The 20,176-nt window shown below is 36.1% G+C and overlaps 4 protein-coding genes across 4 annotated transcripts; all 4 read left to right on the top strand.

Moving 5' to 3' along the window:
* Window positions 1-325: 325 nt before the first annotated feature.
* On the top strand, window positions 326-2,051 carry LOC109002318 (serine/threonine-protein kinase-like protein At5g23170). Its single transcript, XM_018980005.2, has one exon. The coding sequence runs from the start codon at window positions 527-529 to the stop codon at window positions 1,598-1,600; it is 1,074 nt and encodes a 357-aa protein (XP_018835550.2). The 5' UTR covers window positions 326-526; the 3' UTR covers window positions 1,601-2,051.
* Window positions 2,052-3,145: 1,094 nt separating this feature from the next.
* Window positions 3,146-9,352, top strand: LOC109002317 (zinc finger transcription factor YY1-like). Its single transcript, XM_018980004.2, has 6 exons — window positions 3,146-3,473; window positions 4,249-4,307; window positions 4,726-4,925; window positions 6,686-6,775; window positions 7,483-7,626; window positions 8,603-9,352. Exons 1-6 carry the CDS (start codon window positions 3,388-3,390, stop codon window positions 9,143-9,145), a joined length of 1,122 nt encoding a protein of 373 aa, XP_018835549.1. The 5' UTR covers window positions 3,146-3,387; the 3' UTR covers window positions 9,146-9,352.
* A 1,317-nt stretch (window positions 9,353-10,669) lies between these two features.
* On the top strand, window positions 10,670-15,489 carry LOC109007003 (ubiquitin-like domain-containing CTD phosphatase). Its single transcript, XM_018986468.2, has 6 exons — window positions 10,670-11,030; window positions 11,878-12,028; window positions 13,682-13,796; window positions 13,877-13,940; window positions 14,142-14,307; window positions 14,942-15,489. The coding sequence occupies exons 1-6, from the start codon at window positions 10,765-10,767 to the stop codon at window positions 15,185-15,187; spliced, it is 1,008 nt and encodes a 335-aa protein (XP_018842013.1). The 5' UTR covers window positions 10,670-10,764; the 3' UTR covers window positions 15,188-15,489.
* Window positions 15,490-17,014: 1,525 nt separating this feature from the next.
* Window positions 17,015-20,038, top strand: LOC109007001 (COBRA-like protein 6). Its single transcript, XM_018986465.2, has 6 exons — window positions 17,015-17,278; window positions 17,394-17,473; window positions 18,087-18,543; window positions 18,741-18,894; window positions 18,989-19,266; window positions 19,478-20,038. Exons 1-6 carry the CDS (start codon window positions 17,143-17,145, stop codon window positions 19,756-19,758), a joined length of 1,386 nt encoding a protein of 461 aa, XP_018842010.1. The 5' UTR covers window positions 17,015-17,142; the 3' UTR covers window positions 19,759-20,038.
* The last annotated feature ends 138 nt before the right edge of the window (window positions 20,039-20,176 follow it).

Below are 20,176 nucleotides of genomic sequence, written 5' to 3'. Positions count from 1 at the left end.
ATCTTTGCTGCCACCTAAACATTTATAATATAGTAATTATTGGTATTATTATTATTGATATCCTTAGTTGAGAGATTCTTGGTAGAAATTAATAATAATAATAATTGATCAAAGTATTTTAGTTTAGTGGAAGGGAAAGAAAGAAAAGGTAGGGGGTGACCCGTCACCCAATATCCAGCTAAAGGTCATCTATCTCGTCGCTGGCTAGGAACTAGGGAACCTTTCCCTTTAAACTAGGACCCCATTTTGTTGTTATAACAATAATTCTTTCAACTCTTTCGTTCTCATCTAGCTTTCTCCACCTTTTTTGCTTTCTCCTATAATATTTACTTTTTCCTTTTGATGTCTCCCAGAGGCCAGAGCCTCTTTATTCTCTGGGTTCTCTACAAAAGCTAAGCCTCTCTCCCACGCTTTTTTTCCCTTGATATTGAAGCTCTCAGCGGACAAGAAAACCATGTTTCCTTTGATCGAGTATTTGTAACTCAGATTAGTTTATAACTCTCTTCACGATCAAAAGAAGAAGGAGATGGAAAAATATGACTACGAAGAACTTGTGAATTCGACACAGAGCTTCTCTCCCACAAGACTGATTGGCAGAGGGAGCCATGGATCGGTCTACAAAGGCGTACTCAAAGATAACAAACTCGTTGCTATAAAGAAGCCAACGCGTAGCCCCGAAGCTCTTCACGATAAGTCAAAGGTCGACAACGAAATACGAGTGCTGTCATCTTTGCGGGAAAACCCACATGTCATCAACCTTCTGGGAACGAGTCAAGACTCGGCCAACGGCAAACTCCTGGTCATGGAATTCATGCCCAATGGCTCTCTCCATGACTTGCTTCATGTTTCCACTGCACCACCCACGTGGCCTAAACGCGTGGAAATCGCCACCCAAATCGCCCGGGCAGTGCGCTTTCTTCACGAAGGGCTGCCTTTGGTTATCCACAGGGACATTAAGTCTGCAAACATTTTGTTTGACTCGAATTGGAACTCAAAGTTGGCAGATTTTGGACTTGCGGTTCTGCAACTCGACTCGCCGAGTCAGGTGAGTCAACCCGCTGGTACTATTGGGTATCTGGATCCATGTTACACTACGCCTAGCAAGCTCAGCACAAAAAATGATGTCTTCAGCTTTGGGGTGGTGTTGTTAGAGATCATTAGTGGAAGGAAAGCCATTGATATGAGTAGGGCTCCATCTTCCATTGTGGAGTGGGCAATACCTTTGATCAAAGACCAAGTACGTATCTCTGAGATTTGCGACCCGAGGATTGCATTGCCTACTTTCATGGAGCCAACGATAAGACACATGCTATGCATCGCAGCGCGTTGTGTTTCATCAAATGAAGATCAAGTTCGTCCTTCAGTTGCAGAAATTATTACGTTGATGGAAAATCCCCTTATTCATGAGCGCGTTCGATTTCCTATTTGGACGAGCCTTTTGCAGAGAATGGTCCTTCTGAGTAGGCGTCGAAAATTGGCTTCCCGGTTGCAGGCAAGATCATGCGCTGCTACAAAACAAGGTGATCATCATGTTCATTCTCATCTATCAAGTGGGACGCTATTATTGAAGGAGGTTTTGGCTGATGTAACACACAAATGAGTTGTTAATTAACTCAAAACCTTAGTCTGAGTTTGGGCACTGAACTCAGAGAGGCTGGTCAAAAGTCAGTATCATAAGATGAAGACTGGAAATCTGCAGCGCATGCACTCCAAACACAAGGCTCCCAAAAGTTGGTAGCACAGAATATAACAAAGCTACCCACCCTGCTTTTGATGCCCTGTCATTTCATGCTGATCATGGACTATTAACATAGCTAGATCCCTCTCATTCTATATATGATGGGGTTGTTGTTGAATTTCTACCCCCGGCCCCTAGTTTTTCCTTATTTGGTCCAACATCTATTTATGCAACTCTCTCTCGTGTCTCACCCATACAAACTTACTTTTGTTGTGGAAAATTGCAAGTAAAAGTTGGCCAAAAAAGTTATTTATGACATTCTAACACTGTTAAATATTAAATTAAATTAAATTAAATGTAAAGCTAGTGTTCGAGTTTATAATCTCTATTTTGATATTATGTGAAATCATTACTATTTATCTTCTATAAATATGTAGATTTAATTATTTAAAATAACTTATATCTTAACAATAATTAAGTTAGATAAAGTCTCATAAGCGGAATTTGCACACTACTTATCCATGTTTACGTTCACCTTGGGCTTGGATGAAATTAGATGTATTGGGGCTGGTTTAGATTTAAAGATGAAATAAAGATGATTTTAGATAAAAAATAAAAATTGAGAAAAATATTATTAGAATATTATTTTTTAATATTATTATTATTTTAAAATTTAAAAAAGTAAAGTTGAATTGAGATTTAAAAAAAATGAATTATTTATTATATTTTATATAAAAAATTAAAAAAATTTTAATGATAAGATAAGATGAAACACTTTTCGAATACAAATTGGGACTTAGTTGTCCAACGTTGGGTTGAAGTTTGACATTTCATTGCACTTCTAGGGTTTAAATATTCGTACTTATATCGATTTAAGTCATATTGGGTAATTGTCTAACTGGATAATCGATTTAATTAATAAGCTTACATTCTCAGAATTCTCTTTAACTGGATGAAAAATACCAATCATAAGAAATGTTTTGGTCACAAATAATTTTTTTTAAAATAAATTTAAAATTAATATAATTTGATGTGACACGTCAAATTATAAAATTAAAATCACTATAAAATTGATATAATATATCACATAAAATTATATCAGTTTATAAATTTATTTTTACGAAATCTCTTTACGACGGTAGGTCTTCTCATATACATGTATTAAATTTTGATCAGGATTAGTGTCAGTACTATACATGCTAGCTATTAAAGTTGGATAATATTGCCCTTATATACAATTTAAATTGACACCAAGCTAGATTAATGGCTCATTCCATGACGTTGTTCTATAGAAGAAAGAATATTTAATTAAATGAAATGAAGCATAGGGTTAGAATTTAAAAAATAAAAAATCAAGACGTTTTAGGAGGAGTCATATCTAAAAAAATTAATAATTATTTGCTCTTCCTCGTTCCTAGCCTAAAAAAGGTTACGAAATAGTTAGACCGGCCGGTTGGTTCGTTTGAATCAACGTGATTCGGTCGAGTACGGTTCGATCTTCCAGTCCGCGAAGCTCAAAGCACCAAACAGATTAATCCTACCGGACATGGCCGAGTCACCTCGAGCTTTTTGCCTGGCTCGCTGTCCTAATTTCTCTCACCTCTCTATTTTCCCCTGGTCGAAACCCTAACCCAAGCTCTGACCCATTAAGGCTCCATTGATTCACAAAGTTCGCGTTGAATGCATAAGGAGGACAAACGGACAAAGAGATGGACACGCAGTTCAATCACAATCTATTCGAACGCCGCCCCATTATAAAGTCCAGGACCCCTGCAGTCAAGTGGTTTAAGGAGTGGTATGCTTCTTCTTCTTAATTTTTGGTTTAATTACTCTTTTCTTTCTTTTTTTGGTTAATCTTTGTTCTATTGTGCAGTTTGTAGGGCTAAATAACTGTTATTGTTTGGTTCCAGAGAAAATTTATGTAAATAAAAATAAAATTTTAGATAATTTGGTCACGAGCCTGATTCGTTTGTGGTTTTTCTCTGGTTAAATAACGAGAATATCTGTTTATTGGTTCAATTATGTTGTTATTTCTTTTCAATAAAATTGAGGAAAATAGAAAAGTAAGTTAAGCTTTTTAGATGCTATATAATGTTCTTTGTTCGGTTTCTGAGACATGTTATAAAGGAAGAATGCTTCGGGTGTGGTGGTTAATTTAGCCTTGAAGTTTAGTTGAGTGGTGGGTTTTGTTTTTCTATTTTCCCAAGCATACAAAATATCAGTCAATGGGTCTCAATTGTGGGTTGATTGGTTTGTGGCAATGAGGAGGAGAAATAAAAGTAAAATCTTGGATTACGTTGGGCAGGGTTTATCTCCAATGAGTTATGTTTTGGGTTATTGATTTCTTGGAGTTTCAATTGAATATAGTTAAATCATTAACTTATCACTTCGGTTCTGATTTGAAGAAGGGATACACGTTTCTGCTCTCTCTATTTATTTGAGAACCAATGGGATACTTGAGAATCGAGTATTCTATGAGATCTTTGTGCGCTACAAGCCTACATGATTGGTTTTGCTGTTTAATCCTTTCTTGTGTGTTGCATGCTGATAATATCTTGGTTTCATTTTAGGGTTCCCCAAGATGTTGTAGCAACTGGTGGGAAGTGTTTTGTCTTGAAATGGGTCACAGGTACTTCTTACTTGCTTTTTACCTAGCCTCTTTTTAAAAGATTTTTCTCAATTATCTCCCGGTAGGGGAAATCTTCACTCACAAATGGTATGAATGTGTCTTTCTTATTTTTAAAAACTAAACAGATTTTCATTCAACTGCAACTTCTGGTGCAGATGGTTTTTTGAAGGGGGTGACTATTTTTTTTAAGTGAGGGTTTATTAGAAGAGGAGACATAAATATTTCTGATGTCACAGTGTATGAAATTAAATGAGTCTACAATCAGAAGATCAACCACAAGCATACATGTTTTAACCCAGATGTACCTGTATTGAATTACTTAGTTCAACACTGCAATAAGCTTCCAAGAATGCAGCACTTCCTTTAGTGCTTTGTCATGTGAGTTTGGCCTAATGTTTCTCTTTCATTCTTTGCTTAGAGGAAACCTTGAAGGCCTTGAAAGAAAAGGCAAAAGAGCTAGAGGCACCAGAGCCAGAACCAGAACCAACGACTGAAGTACTTTTCCTTTGCAGCTATGAAGGTTGTGGCAAGACCTTTATTGATGCCGGTGCTTTGAGGAAGCATTCTCACATCCATGGAGAGAGACAATATGTTTGTCATTATGAAGGATGTGGAAAGGTATATTGCCCAACGTCTTGGCTATTTTCCTTTTCTTTTCCCTTTGGTATTTGTTTTTAGTTCTTTTTTTTTTTTCTTCTCATCTATATGCTCCATGTATTTGGGCAATGCCTTTTTTTTTAATCATAAATAAAATGTTGCTTATAAAAAGATTCCTTGTTTTTCTCAATATTTGTTTTGAACAGGTTCTTTTTAAAAATAGAAATTTTGAACTAAGTAAACAAAACTATGGGAAGTGGAAATTGGTTCACAGTTCTAAATTTCAATGATCTGAGGCTATGATAAGTTGCATCATGAAATGGCCACTATGAAGTAGCAGTATCGTTACTGATGTAGAGCATATTTGGAAAACCTATCTACATGAATTTATGTGGAGGACTTCGTGCTGAAACTCAAGGTCCTAGGGCTATGAATCATAGAAAAATGTGTTTAGGTTTGTAGTTTGAATTTGACTTGGAAAGCTTGGATTTCTAATGTGAAAAGGGGCTGAAACAGAGAACATTAGGTTGCAGAAAACCTTCTGGTAGCAGCAATAGCTGGGTTTGGCTGGTTTTGATAGGTTGTTTGGCGGCCCTGTTTGGGAAATAAGTATGGTTTTAGGGATTTTATGGGGCAAGGGAAGGAACTTGATTTGGTGGCAGCAAAAGAGGCTAAGGATGTTCAAATTAAATCTATGCATAGTCTATTAGTCTGTGAACACTAACTTGAACAGGACCCACGAAAGAAGAAAATGATTTGGAAAAACTCTAGAAGCAGAACAGCAGAAGCCTTTCATAAAGCAAACCACTCAATTTTCATTAATCAACTTCAATTTGTTTGAGTATAAAGATCCACTTACGTAGAATGTATACCTTCTATGTCCATTTGTCTTAAGTAAATTTACCTTATGAACAAAAATTATAAAAATTAAAAAACCTTCTACTTTGATTGGTAAACAAGTTCTTAACTGGACCGGAACAAATCCCATAGAAAAAAGTCTACAAACTAAATAAGAATCACGTATCCAGAGGTAATCCTATTCTGCAAAGAAAAGTTTAAGCTCATAGGAAAGAGGTAAGCATCAATTATGCATTAAGAATAAGGTAATCTTTTGAGGTGCACAATCATGGGAATTTCATGAGATGGTACAAGAACACATGAATGGATTGAACTCAAATCACTTGGAGGAAGAAAGAAAAGAAAACGCAGGCATTGTAAGTTTTGGAGATTTCACTTTTTGACTTAACCCTATAGTCTGAATTTTTTTTTTATGTCGGGGAACCTCTCCAAGGCAGGGCCTTCCGGATCCACCCCTGCAAAGTGAACTCCGGTCCCGTGCACTGCACCCTCGGAAGTTTCCCTACATGAAATTGGTTAAATTGCTGGTTTTTCACCAAAAGGTGTGGCCTCAAATGATTGTTTGCACTCATGAGGTGTTGAACATTGGACCTTGAAGGGAGTGATACCCCAAGACCATGGCCTTCACTACTTGGGCCAACCCCTTGGGGTTAACCCTGTAGTCTGAAATTGCCAAACCGCATATAGATATGGCTGGGTTGTCGGACTGGATTGAGTGCGATCAACATTATATGTATTAATAAATATATATATATATATAGATATATCTATATGTGCTTAGAACAACTTCTCTTCTGGTCTCCTTCTCTGGTTGTTCACCATTATAAAATATCACCAATCATTCTTTTTTCTGCTTTACATTTCATTTTTTCTTTTCCCGTTGTGATTATTTAACATTCTCAAAGAGTTTGTATATGCGGCAGAAATTTTTGGATAGTTCAAAATTGAAAAGACACTTTCTCATTCATACTGGAGAAAGAGATTTCATTTGTCCTCATGAAGGCTGTGGTAAGGTAATTAATCTGTCTACTGAGATTCTTCTTGAATTATTTCTATGCTGTTTTTTCATATATATGTCTCTGTGTGTGTGTGTGTGTGTGTACGCAAGTATATTATGAGTGTTATTTACTTATAATAGATTATTTAAGTGTTATTTTTGTACACAGTTTATTCCGTGCTTGACATATGGCCAAGATTTCTCACAGCTTTGTCACATTTCGGTTTTAGGAGGCAATCGGAAAACATGCTCACTTGATTGGTGGTTTTGTTGATGTATTTGTTTCCACAATCAGATTTCTGTCTGAATTTTTTTTTCGAACTGAAAGTTGACTGTTATATGAAGATACAAGAGTTAGTTGAATTTAAGAGTATGAGATGGGAAGGTTGTTTTCTTCCTCCCCTTCAATGAAAGTGGCAGTATTAGCACCTGGATACTCTCTCTCTGGTTCAGATATGATCCATCTGTCAAACAAGATTTCTGTCCAATGAAAAAATTAATTGATAGTGCCATAGTCAACCAAGCATCTTCTTGTTTGTTCTTGACCTGACATCAATTTGTTGTGAAGTTCCCTGTACCTTATTATACTCTGACCAGCTCAGATTAATCATGTCTTTGTTTCTGCTTCAAAAAGCTTCTTTATGAGTATGTTTGTCTGCAATCACGTGTGTAAGTGCGCCCGCACATATGTTTGTTCTGACAAGTTTCTCATATGAATTGCAGGCATTTTCTCTGGATTTCAACCTAAGGTCACACATGAAAACACATTCACAAGAAAACTATCATATATGCCCATACCCAGATTGTGGAAAGAGATATGCTCATGAGTACAAGCTGAAGAACCACATTGCATCTCACCATGAAAAGGTGGGTTCCACTTCTTTGCTTCTGCCGTTACTGACATATTCTTGTGCTAGCTTTGTCAGATCTTACCATAAAGTAGTTTTTAGGGCATCTAAATTCTTCTATCTTGAAAGAAAGCCCATCTTCCTTTACTAAATCTTGCAGATTTGCTTTTGAGCCTTTACATGAAATACTGTCTTGACGCAAACTCAAACATGGATCCTCTTTTGCTGCTGGTTCATTTGTAGGCCTCCATTGCACAAATCCAAAGTAGAGTCTCTTATCTTTTCGATTGGATTAATCCTACCTCTAGAAGGGATGGTCTTCATTCTTATCGAGTCGCGCAACCAATAAATGCTATTTCAAACCATGTACCTGCATCCCCAATAATCATCTGTATTATTGAGGTTTTTGCTTTTTGGTAATTTTGGATTTCAGGCAACCTTTTAGCTATTGTGTTTGTATAGGTTTTTCTCTAACAAGGTGTGGCTGCCAGACATAAGAGTTGGAAAACAGAGTAGATTCTCTTTCAAAATGCTATTCAAGACCTGATCCTGTCTTGGTTAAGTAAAGTTCAGGTTATGAAATCTCTTAGCCCTAGGTAGAGTCGTCGATGGGCACGCATACACAGGATCTTTTATGTGCTCGGGTTTTTCAATTCATTGGACCGATCTTTTGTTTGAACATGCACTGGCTTGTTCATGCTTGAAATTAGTAGTGCTAGGTACTCAATTTGTAGCTTGCCTTCAACCCTGACATTCTGGGAGAAAAAGAATCAATAGGCTTAAAGAAGATTTTATTCCATTACTCATGGGAGTCAAGAGTCAACAAAATTATGGCAAAGTTCTTATTTTTCTTTGTAAGCTCCGTTTTCACGCATGCCTTCTAGCACAAGGACCATCCTCTGCATTTAAAATAAGCACCAAAATTTTATAGGCGACATAATTAGTACAATAGCTTCTTTCCATGTTATTTTACTGATCTCACCATTAATTTGCAGAGTGTGACCATGGATGTGACAAAATACACACCTCCCACAGAGAAGCAGAACAAAACTCCCAAGCCTTCTTCTGGGGTTTATGGCTCTGCATCATCTGACCGCCCTTATGCATGTCCTTATGAAGCGTGTGATAAGGCCTACATCCACGAATACAAGCTTAAACTCCATTTGAGGAAAGGGCACCCTGGCCACATGTCTGACGAGAATGCAGAGAATGCTCCAGCTAATGTTGATAATGAAATGGATGAAGCCAGTGACCAAGATGCCTATGTTGGAAAACGTGCAAATGGCAAAAATCAGAAACAAAGCAGTAGGCCCAAACCGAACTTGAAGTTGCCTCCTCCAAAAGTTGCACAGCGTAAAGGCTCGACTCCATCTGCTATCCCTGTGAATGTAATGAAAAAACCATGGCCGCTCAAAGAAGAAGGCTACGAGGAAGAAGATAGTGAAGAAACAGAGGAAGACCGCGACAATGTTGAGGATGGTTGGAGATATGCAGAAAACAACGAGGACGATGATGAAGAAACGGATTTTGAAGACTAGTAGATGTTAATCATCATGGCTCTCCGAATTTAACCTACCCTATTCATCTCTCTCTCTCTCTCTCTCTCTCTCTCTCTTTCAACTTTCTCTTTAATTATTATTATTTTTTATTGGCCACCGGCTCTGCACTTTTACCCATTTTCTCTTCAAAGCATAAGGAGAAATAATGAAATCCTAATAAAACTTTACAATGCTTGTTTTCCTGTTGTTTTCTTCTTTTCTTTTTCTTGTTTCAGTTTCAGGTGAAAACACTCGTGTGGTTTAATCCATGGTGTGGTGTTTGAACTGGATCCATGCGGTTTTAATCCATGGTTGTGGTGTTTGAACTGGATCCACGTGGTTTCTTGTCTGTAGTGGTAGCTTACGAATTACTTACCATTTCATAGCATTAATAGTATCAAATTTAGTTAGAGAATTTATTTTTATAAATTTAATTAGTTACTTTTTAATAACACTAAATATCAGACTCTTTAAATCTATTATTATTCTATTAAAATATTAACTTTGACATTTTTATTTATTTTTATTCTAATTGTAATTTAAATATTTATTTATTATTAAAAAAGTACACATTAATTTACTAAAGATGATATTAGATTTAAAAAAAAAAAAATGACATCAACTAATCATAATATTACAGAATTAGAAGTTGAAGCATTCCAACAAGATGATGTCATGTCATTGACATGATGATTGATGGAGACTGTCCGTCTTCTGTAGTTGAATTTGAGATTTGGGCGTTTCGTACTTTGAAATAAAGATGAATTTTTTAAAATTGTGAGCTCGTGAAAATTAATAGCACACAAAAAAGATAATTTTTATATCAAAATAATATTTGACCAGCAATTTAGACTTAAAAGATCTGGCCAATGAAAATGATCAAAGTTTAAACTACCGTAATTTTGTTAAGTTCACTACAATAAATTTTTATGTAATCTAATTAAATTTTGATCAAAATATAACTTTGATAAATTCACTATTTAAGACTACAATCGTACGTGTGGATTAGCTTTCAAACATTATTGTTGTCAGGTTAAGGGCATGCTAAAAATATTACAATTTATGTGCTTGTTTGGTCGATGCAAACTCGAATTTATGAGTTGTATTTTTCAACTGCAACCAACGGCAGAAATTCACAATCTTATTCATTTTAATCTAAACTGGCTTAGTTTGTTTTTATAGATGAAATGAGATGAGATAAAAATTAAAAAATTCAATAAAAAATTATTAGAATATATTTTTTTAATATTATTTTTATTTTAAAATTTAAAAAAATTGATTTTTTTTTTATTTTATATAAGAATTTGAAAAAGTTATAATGATTAGATTAGATGAGTTGAGAAGTTTTCTAAAAATAGATGAGATCATTTTACTATTTAAATGACGTAATTATACTTAAGAATAAAATAATTCAAAATAAAATTATATACTCGTATATCTCAATTTGTTTGTTTTTTTTTTTTTCAAATGTGCGAAATTTCTCTAAAGAAAATAGAAGTTAGAACAAATAGAATAGAATATTAGTAGCAAAGCGTGAGTAATTAGTACGAGTCTTTACTCTTACCGGAGAGGAGTGAGCGTGCGACAGAACAGGAGGAGAGGTTAGCTTCGACAGAGCAATGGCTGCGTCGGCTTCGACAACATTGTCTCTGCCAGAGGAGGAACTTACGCTGACAGTGAAGTGGAGCGGGAAGGAGTATACGGTGCGAGTGTGCGGTGACGACTCGATGGGCGAGTTGAAGCGGCGAATCTGCGAGGTCACCAACGTGTTGCCGAAGCGGCAGAAGCTTCTCTATCCCAAAGTCCTTGGATCCAAACTCGCCGATGACTCTGTCTTGCTCTCTCAACTTCCCCTCAAGTCCTCCCTCAAGATGACGATGATTGGGTATTAGTATTACTGTTACAACCTCTATGTGTTTGGGTGTGTTTTGACTGTTTTGTTGTTCACCTGGTTGGTTTACTCTACGTTATCGTCGTTGTTAAAATACGAAAACTTTGATGTTAAACGAACAATGCAAAAGGAAGTGTTTGTTGACGGTTTTCTTTTAACGGGCCTTCCTCCCTAACATACAACTAGGTTAATTTAGTTGGCATACTTGATGGTGGGGTTTTCCTTAATGGGGTTTCATTTAATGTATAATGGAATTTCAACTCGCGTTAAAAAAATGAAAAAGGTCATTATTCTTGCATTTGATTATAGTCTTTAAATCGGTTTTTTAGTTTTTTTCAATAAATTGAGATAATTTACCTTTTGTTTTTTCATTAGATTGAGGTATATCATCCTTGTTGTAACCCTTCCTAAAAGATGAAAGTAGAAGCATGTTTTTGAAGGAAGATATAAGAGGGACCATATTCACAAATCTGTAAATATATTATAAACTGATGTCAGGCAAGATACCTCAGTCACAAGACTTTTTTGGTGGGTGAAAATCAAGGAGTTTGGACCAAAGTTCTGCACTTCTTCCTGATGAAATGCAAAACTCCTTTCTGATTGGTGTTTTGGATGCTTGTATATAATATAAGGCTCCGATCATGGTAGATATTGGAGTATCATTAATTCGAAAAAAGGACATTTAAGGTGTCATAAAAATTCAAATGGAAAAAAGAGTAATAAGAGGTACATGTGTTGTTGATGAGATGTTTAGTCAAGTGCTGACTGTTGACATTTGTGATGTCCTTTGGATTTTGAACTTATTTCTTTGAATTAACATTGGGCTGAACTGAATCTCCAGTACCATCGAGGATGATCTAATCGTAGAGGAAGTGGACTCTCCAGAAGTTGTTGATGATTTTGAACTTGGGAATGATGAAGCTGTTAACATTCACGTTAAAGATAAAGAAGTGAATAAGCAAAAATTGAGGAGACGAATAGATCAGTACAAGGTTGGTTATGTTTTTTTTATCTTTTACGCAATCATGGAATTTTTGGAGATTTTTTAGGCTTTTGATCCTGTTTATCACTCAAAAAAATCCTGAAATGGATGGAATAAATTATTTTGTATACGATATTTCATGATGCTAGAGTAGATTGACATCTGACTTCCTTTTTTTCATTTTCAATACAATTGCCATTCCTTTTCATGAACAATAGGGATGATATTTTGGTTTGTTTAATTATACCTTGCTCATCCTCCATATGTAGATAGGTTTACTTGAAAAAAAAAAAAACCACAATTACAATTTTAAAAAGTGCTTAAGTTTACTTATAAAAAAAAAGTGCTCAAGTAAGGTCGAATAAAAGGACAATGATAAGAAGTCTAAAAACATTTTTCCTTTGACTGACTATTTTTTTTTTTATAAGTAAACGGTAGTATTAATAAGAATAGGCATAGCCCAAGTACACAATGTGGTATACAAGAGATAAAACTTATCTAGTTTACTATAAAAGAAATAAGAAAATCATGTACATTTAGGCCATTAAAATCTACAGCAATAGCCCAAAGAAATAAGGTGCGGAAAAATAAAGTTCTAAGTTCCTCTATTGTCCACTCATTATCTTCAAATGTTTGCTCGTTACACTCCAGCCATATGCACCACATAATGCAAATAGGAACAATCTTCCACATAGCTTGATTTGTGGAGCACCACCCGACATTATCCAGCTAGCCAATAACTCTACCACTGTAGCAGACATCACCCAATTTAACCCCATTTGACTGAACACGTCGCTCCACAGGGCTCTAGCTGTCTCACAATGTAGGAAAAGATGATCTACTGTCTCGCCAGCTTTCTTGCACATACAACATCATTCTGGAATAATTACCCGGTGCTTCTGCAGATTATCAGTGATCAAAATCTTATCCAGAGCCGCTGTCCAAGTGAAAAATAGTGCTTTGGGAGGTGCCTTATTCCTCCACAATCCTCTCCAAGGGAAATGAGTGTTTAGAAGCAAAGTAAGAGACTTATAGAAGGAGCGAACCGAAAAGGTACCCTTATCTGCAGGAGTCCACCACAACTTATCTTCTCGTAGTCTAGACATCCTCGAAGAATACACTCAGCTGAAAAAGGCATCGAAACTATTTATTTCTCAATCTTGAGCTGCTCTACTAAAGGTGACATTCCAATGGACTTGATCCCCTAAACGATCCATGAGATCCGCCACTGAAGCTTCTTAATCACATGTCACTCAGAAAACGGATGGGAAAGCGTCCACTAGAGCCTCCTCCCCACACCAAATGTCCCTCCCCCACCATAAATTTAGTATGACGAGAAAACACCCCCCCCACCCATGTTGTATGTGCTTCCTTTGACTGACTATTATGCAGTGTAATTACCAATGCTTTCCCTGCAGTTCTTGATTCGACATTTTACCAACTGTAGTGTATCTCTCAGAGGGTATTTTATCCTGTTTTGATAGACTGCACACAGTTTAACTGTTGGCAGATATTAAAGCATTTTTATAACTGACTCGTGTTGATTCTATACAGTACATTCATATCAAAACTTAGTATAAGACATGTAAAACAGACTGCCCTGCTTGGTGCTTCTTTTGCAAGCCTTGGTGAGGGTGTTAATTTCTCATATGTTGAATTGTAGATTGAACTGAAGAATCCGTGTCGTGAAGGGAAAAAGCTGCTTGTTCTAGATATTGATTATACTCTATTTGATCACCGTTCACCAGCAGAGAACCCACTTGAATTAATGCGGCCTTGTAAGTGGTCTATTTGTTGCATGTTTTTATGTTATCTGCATGTTTAACTGAATTTTTTTTTTCTGAATTTTTCTGTACAGATCTACATGAGTTTCTTACAGCTGTCTATGCAGAATATGATATCATGATCTGGTCTGCAACCAGGTATCCCTTTTTGCTTAAAAAGGTTTTTTAACTTTTCTAATTTTTTTTCAGCTGTAATGTTGAAAGACATAATTACTGCACACACTTAAGATTAGGAGGATTCTCAATTATATCTTTGGAAATTGTTGTGAGTGTTAAATAAAATGTGTTGAATACTTTGCCGATTGGGTGTGAAATTATTGCTATATATTCTTTGTACAGCATCAAGTGGGTTGAATTAAAGATGGGACAGTTAGGAGTACTCAGCAATCCTAACTACAAAATCACAGCTCTTCTGGACCACTTAGCAATGATCACGGTGCAATCGGATTCTCGTGGTGTCTTTGATTGCAAGCCACTAGGCTTAATTTGGGCTCATTTCCCTGAGGTATAGGCACGAGATAAATTTTTAATGATCTGTATTTGTTTCATTTTCTAAATCGTTTTAAGGTTGTTGGGACTGTCATAAAATTGTATCACAAGAGAAATAGAATGAGAAGAGTCTTCTACGGAAAATTGTGTGCTATATACATGAAGTTACCCATAAAAAGTACATAATTCTCTTGCTTCTCAAACTGGGCTCAGATGTCCATCTTGTCAAAGAACTGATAGAATGACCAGCAAATGATTGGAACTCCTGCAATTGATCGTGTCAAATTCAAACCTTGACACTCTTGGAAGGATCAGTGAATAATTGGACATTAATGTCCTTCTCAATCCCTAATCTGCTACTGCTGAACTGAACTTATAACCAAACCCTAGGAGATTGGTTTTGAAAATATAGGAGGGAAAAAAGCACTGACATTTTGATCTCCTTGAATTCCTTTTAAGTTTTTTATTCCTGCTACCTAATAATCTTGATCCTAATGTATTGGAAAGAACAGAATAGCCACCTTTCAATGCTATAAATTTCTCAAGCTGTTTCATGTCAGATACTATGTTGGATAAGGAATTATTGCCTTTTCTTTATACTTTCCTAGTTAGACGAAGTTGACAGATTGACGCTTTCTGTTCCATTTCAGTTCTACAGTTCAAGAAATACGATTATGTTTGATGATTTGCGAAGAAATTTTGTGATGAACCCGCAAAATGGTTTGATAATCAAGCCATTCAAGAAGGCTCATTCAAGTCGAGACAACGATCAGGAGCTTGTAAAGCTTACCCAATACTTGCTGGCCATTGCGGAACTCGATGACTTGAGCACCCTTGATCATAATTATTGGGAGAGGTTCACTGAGGACAATGTTAAGAGACGTAGGCACGTGTGATGGTCATCAAGAAACTCTGAATTTCCAATATGTTGGCTGCATCCACTTTTGAGGTACTTATGTTATCAGTGTCATTCTGCCAATATCGCGAACATTGAATATTTGGTTTAATGGTGGGAAGAAATTCAGCAACAAAAATAGATAATTGGATTTTTTTTTGCAACATGTAACTATTAAGAAAAGAAGTGTATGGTATATGGGTGACAGTAGATCTGATTTATATTACCATCCAATTTAAACACTGCAGACTGTTTGGACGCACATGGACTTGATCACGTTAGAATTATATCTTTTTTTGCTCATTCTTCTTTGTCTTTAAGACACTCTTTCCATCAATTTCATATATTAAATTATTTATATGCTCTGCAAATTTGTATTTCAAGTTGCAGTTTGTATTTTTCTCATGAAATTTTAAGAGCTTTTAATTTTGCTTTCAATTATAACCGTTGAATAAATGGACACAATACAATAACTGTGGACTTTAAATCTGTGCTGGCTGGTCTTGGTGCCCTGCTAAAGAAAGAAACGCTACTACGATTTGGGCTGGAAGCGGCCTTCTGGATTTCAGCGAAACTCTGGGGCTTCGATCAATGGCGCTTCGCGAACTTTGTCGAGTTTCTTCAATAAGCTCAGTATCTTATCTCGTCCATCCCACGATCTGCAATTCTTTCCAGAAAAACGTTGCTCATCATAGCTTATGACTGGAATATGTGGTCTCTCTCCTCTTCTGAAGATGAGAGAAATGGATTCCCCCCACACCAAAAGATTTGTGGGAGAAATCAAAGGGAATGGATGGAACATGGACGTTTGATCTGCAAATGAAGATAGTCTTGATTTAGGTAAACCTTCGTGATAAGAAAGAAGTTTGAATCCTCTTTTCGCCGGAAAGATGAGAGACGCACGCTTCTTTAACAGAGTAATCTCATGACAAATGTTCTTCTCCTTGGGGCAAGCCTTTCGGCTTCGTTTGTTTTCACAACTATTCTCATCTCATTCATTACAATTTTATCAAAATTTCATACAAAATAAAATAAGTAATTTAACTTTTTCAAATCTTAAAATAAAAATAATATTAAAAAAATATATTCAAATAATATTTTATTCAACTTTCACTTTTATCTCATCTCATCTGCGAAAACAAACAAGGCAAATTATTTTATTTTCTTTTCAGTTTTAAACTCTGCTCTGAAATCTAGTTGTTTTCTGATCTTCCTCTTAAGTTTGGCATTCTTCTTTGCAACCAAAACCTAAAAAACAAAAAACAAAAAAAGTCGAATAATGTCAAATTGACGAATTTTTAATAATTCAGTAAGGAGTTGGGCCGAAGAAAGTTTACAATTGCCACCTACGTATTCCAATGTTTCAGGAATAGATCTGATGCTTTCGGCTCAAAATGGGAGAACCCAAAAAGAAAAAAAAAAAAAAAAGTGGCTAAGAGGGGTACGAAAATTAGTTGTTTAATTCCTTTACGAAGGAGTAGTGTTATACGCAAACATTATACGTATTGAGTTGTAACCCATTTCATCAGTGTTTATTTACATATTTATTTTTAATTTCAAAATTCGAATTTTAAAATTTTTACTATTTTTAATAATTGACATATCAACACATATATCATTATATAAGTAAAATTATAAGTACAGATAGCATTTTTCTTTGTAAAGTATATCCGATCACGTTAATCTTTAATTACGCTAATGTTGTTTTTTCTTTTTTTTTTAACAAAAAACTGCATTAAACTTGAAGGCTACGAAGAATGAACTCAAATTAAGGTGAAAACAGGGGATAGAGAGAGAGAGAGAGAGAGACCCAAACGGCCCAGATGCCGCGGATCACAATTCGCGTGAACGTTGAATGTGTAAACACTCTCAAAATCTAACACCAACACGTAATTAATTATATGTTGGACACTAGAGGTTGTTTTATTGTCTTGATTTATGATTCTGTGTTGAGGAATGAGAATTTGCGGTTTAATTTATATTGATTGGGTTTTGAAAATGAACTCGTTTATGTTAATTGTTCAAAGATCAAGGGGTATGCCACTCTTGATTTTCATCTTCCTATTTCTCTTCAGCTCCATCTCACCATCTTGTAAGTACCCTTTTTCTTTGCTTAAAGATTGTCCACTGAATGTGACTGACTCTTCATTCATTTGAATTTTTTTATTTTCTTAATATTTTTGGGGTCAATTTGACTCAAAACGCAGATGGGTATGATCCACTGGATCCTCAAGCCAATATAACCATTACATGGGATCTCATGCTTGACAATGGCGACACATATGACGTAAGTTCTTCACTATTTTTTTTTTTTCTAATGATTTCATGATGTTTTATTTTTATTTATGCATCTCATATCCCACTCTTTGTTTGGGTTTTGATGATCTGAGGGCTTTCCTCATTGTAGAATATTGAAAGATCAGATATTTTTCATTGTACTTGCCGGGTGCATGGCTGCCTCCTCAGTTCCGTAGTATTCTGCATACTGCACTCCAGCCGTTTAGGGTTTATAATTAAGAAGATTGAACAGAAACTCCACCATGCTATAATCCTCGTGATTTATTCAAGAAAAATTCTTCTCATCAGCCACTATTTAACACTCCACATCATATGAAAAAATTATAAGTATGGAGTGTGGGAGTGAATAGTGGCTGATGCATAATTTTCTGAGAACTCAGAAAAATCAGATACTAATCTTACGCGTATCCAAAACTATATGCTCAGAAAAATAAACAGGGACTTGTTAACAGTTTGACTTTGGCCTGCATCCCAATCATATTGATTTCAATGAAGAGAATACCATTTTTGGATCGTATTGTCTGGACTCTGGCCTGCATCAAATCATGCATTTTTGGGGTCTGATATCAACTTGTGTATTCTGTATAATTGATTATTATCAGGTAAGGGTATCAATCTACAACTTCCAACTATTTCGACACGTGGAGCGGCCTGGTTGGAAATTGAGCTGGACATGGAGAGGAGACGAGGCAATATGGGATATGTGGGGGGCAGAGGCAACTCAGCAAGGAAACTGCTCTAGATTTAGGGGTCAAGTACTTCCTCATTGCTGTGAGAAAAGGCCTGAGATTGTTGATCTCATTCCAGGAGCTGCTTATAACAAGCAATTTGCCAATTGCTGCAAGGGAGGGGTTTTGACCTCAATGACACAAGACCCTACTATGTATTTTGCTACTTTCCGGATGAATGTTAATAAACCTTCTTCTGGTAACAACGCAGGCTACTTCATGCCCCTCAATTTCAACCTTGGTCTTCCTGGTTATACCTGTGGAGAAGCATTTCAGGTTCCACCAACCAGGTTCAGAGAGGATGGAAGCCGTCGACGGACGCAAGCTCTTGGTAGGAGCTTTTTTAAATTTCTATATAAATATATTTTTTCAACAAATTAAGACTTCAATCACTTAATTTACACTTCTGACTTCTGAGTCAGTCACTCCTAAAAGGGATCAAGACATATACATTTCCTTTTTTTCAACCTCTAGGCCTCTATTCCATTCTTTACTCTACTGTTGACTTATTTGTTCGGGTTTGTGTAGAGACTTGGAATGTAACCTGTATTTACTCACAATTTCGAGCATCACCTACTCCAAAATGCTGTGTTTCCTTGTCTGCATTTTACAACAGTACCATTGTTCCTTGCCCCCAGTGCAGCTGTGCTTGTGAAGAACTAGCTGGAGCAAAATGTGTAAAGTAAGCCCTCTTTGCTCTTTCTTATATGCAACTCTTACCTTTTCTTTCTCCATTTTCAAAGGTAATCTGTTTTTTTCTGTCCTAAAAATGGCAGGCCTGGAGAGACACCTCCTTTGTTGGAACTACCACATGCAAATGAAGAAGAACCACAACCTTTGGTGGCCTGTTCTCGCCACATGTGCCCTACACAGGTGCACTGGCATGTGAAACAAAGCTATAAGGAGTATTGGAGGGTCAAGATCACTATCACCAATCTAAATTTTGTTAAAAATTATTCAATGTGGAATTTGGTGGCCCTCCACCCCAACTTGAGAAATGTCACTCAGGTTTTCAGCTTCAACTACCAGCCCCTTAACTCCTATGCAAACATCAGTAAGTGAAGTTAAGTGAGAAAGTCTTTTTTTTTTTTTCCCTTGCTTCCCTTGTTATCATATTTTTTTATTCTATTTTCTTTTTCTTATGTCGGGAAACCTCTCCAAGGCAGGGTTATTTGAACCCACCACTGCAGAGTAAACTCTAGTCCCGTGCACCACACTCTCGGAACCCTGTTATCATAATTAATCTCGGAAACACATTTTCTCAGATGATACAGGGATGTTTTGGGGGATTCAATACTACAACGACATGTTACTTCAATCGGGACCAAGTGGAAATGTACAAACCGAGATGCTACTGCACAAAGATTCGGGAATTTTCACTTTTAGAGAGGGATGGACTTTCCCAAGAAGAATTTCTTTCAATGGCGATGAATGTGTACTGCCCCCTCCAGATCAATACCCTACTCTCCCTAACATTGCTCATAGTGCCACAGCAACGCCTTCCATTCTTTTCTCCTTGTTTTTTTTTATTGTATTAGTATTTTGAGGTGTCAGCCTTAGGGATTAAACTCAACTTTTAAATACATGGGCATTTGTTAGTGTTGTATTTGCCCATAAATTTGAGAACCCAAAAAAAGGAAAAAAGAAAAAAGAGGGACAACTGTTGCTAAACCTATTACTAGTGTAATAATGCTCGGAACAAGCATTTTCAAGTTCCAAACATTATGACGCATTAATCATAAACAAGATTTGAACTTTCGCTAATTTGGTTGGCTAAATATCATTTTCGTTAATCTATGCTGTATTAAATATGAAGTACTTTGATTATTTAGTTATTAATGATTAGATTGACAAGTGAAATGGCCAAAACACCTCATGTTTTCTACTAAGTAGATACTATTCATTTCGATTAAAATAGCGAGGATCCTTATCTAGATGGCATAGCTTTTCAACTGCCTCTATGA

Source organism: Juglans regia, chromosome 13 (assembly GCF_001411555.2).
Source record: "Juglans regia cultivar Chandler chromosome 13, Walnut 2.0, whole genome shotgun sequence".
Classification (NCBI taxonomy): domain Eukaryota; kingdom Viridiplantae; phylum Streptophyta; class Magnoliopsida; order Fagales; family Juglandaceae; genus Juglans; species Juglans regia.
The sequence above is the reverse complement of the archived record's forward strand: the minus strand, read 5'-3'. Positions and strand labels throughout refer to the sequence as shown.

Bases quoted from the DNA above. Each gene is read 5' to 3' on its own strand.
- LOC109007001 (XM_018986465.2), top strand. From the start codon at position 17,143: ATGAGAATTTGCGGTTTAATTTATATTGATTGGGTTTTGAAAATGAAC. The intron at 18,544-18,740 runs GTAGGAGCTTTT...GGGTTTGTGTAG, and splicing joins TCGACGGACGCAAGCTCTTG to AGACTTGGAATGTAACCTGT. The intron at 19,267-19,477 runs GTAAGTGAAGTT...ACATTTTCTCAG, and splicing joins TAACTCCTATGCAAACATCA to ATGATACAGGGATGTTTTGG.
- LOC109007003 (XM_018986468.2), top strand. From the start codon at position 10,765: ATGGCTGCGTCGGCTTCGACAACATTGTCTCTGCCAGAGGAGGAACTT. The intron at 11,031-11,877 runs GTATTAGTATTA...CTGAATCTCCAG, and splicing joins CTCAAGATGACGATGATTGG to TACCATCGAGGATGATCTAA. The intron at 12,029-13,681 runs GTTGGTTATGTT...GTTGAATTGTAG, and splicing joins GACGAATAGATCAGTACAAG to ATTGAACTGAAGAATCCGTG.
- LOC109002317 (XM_018980004.2), top strand. From the start codon at position 3,388: ATGGACACGCAGTTCAATCACAATCTATTCGAACGCCGCCCCATTATA. The intron at 3,474-4,248 runs GTATGCTTCTTC...GTTTCATTTTAG, and splicing joins GTCAAGTGGTTTAAGGAGTG to GGTTCCCCAAGATGTTGTAG. The intron at 4,308-4,725 runs GTACTTCTTACT...TTCTTTGCTTAG, and splicing joins TGTCTTGAAATGGGTCACAG to AGGAAACCTTGAAGGCCTTG.
- LOC109002318 (XM_018980005.2), top strand. From the start codon at position 527: ATGGAAAAATATGACTACGAAGAACTTGTGAATTCGACACAGAGCTTC.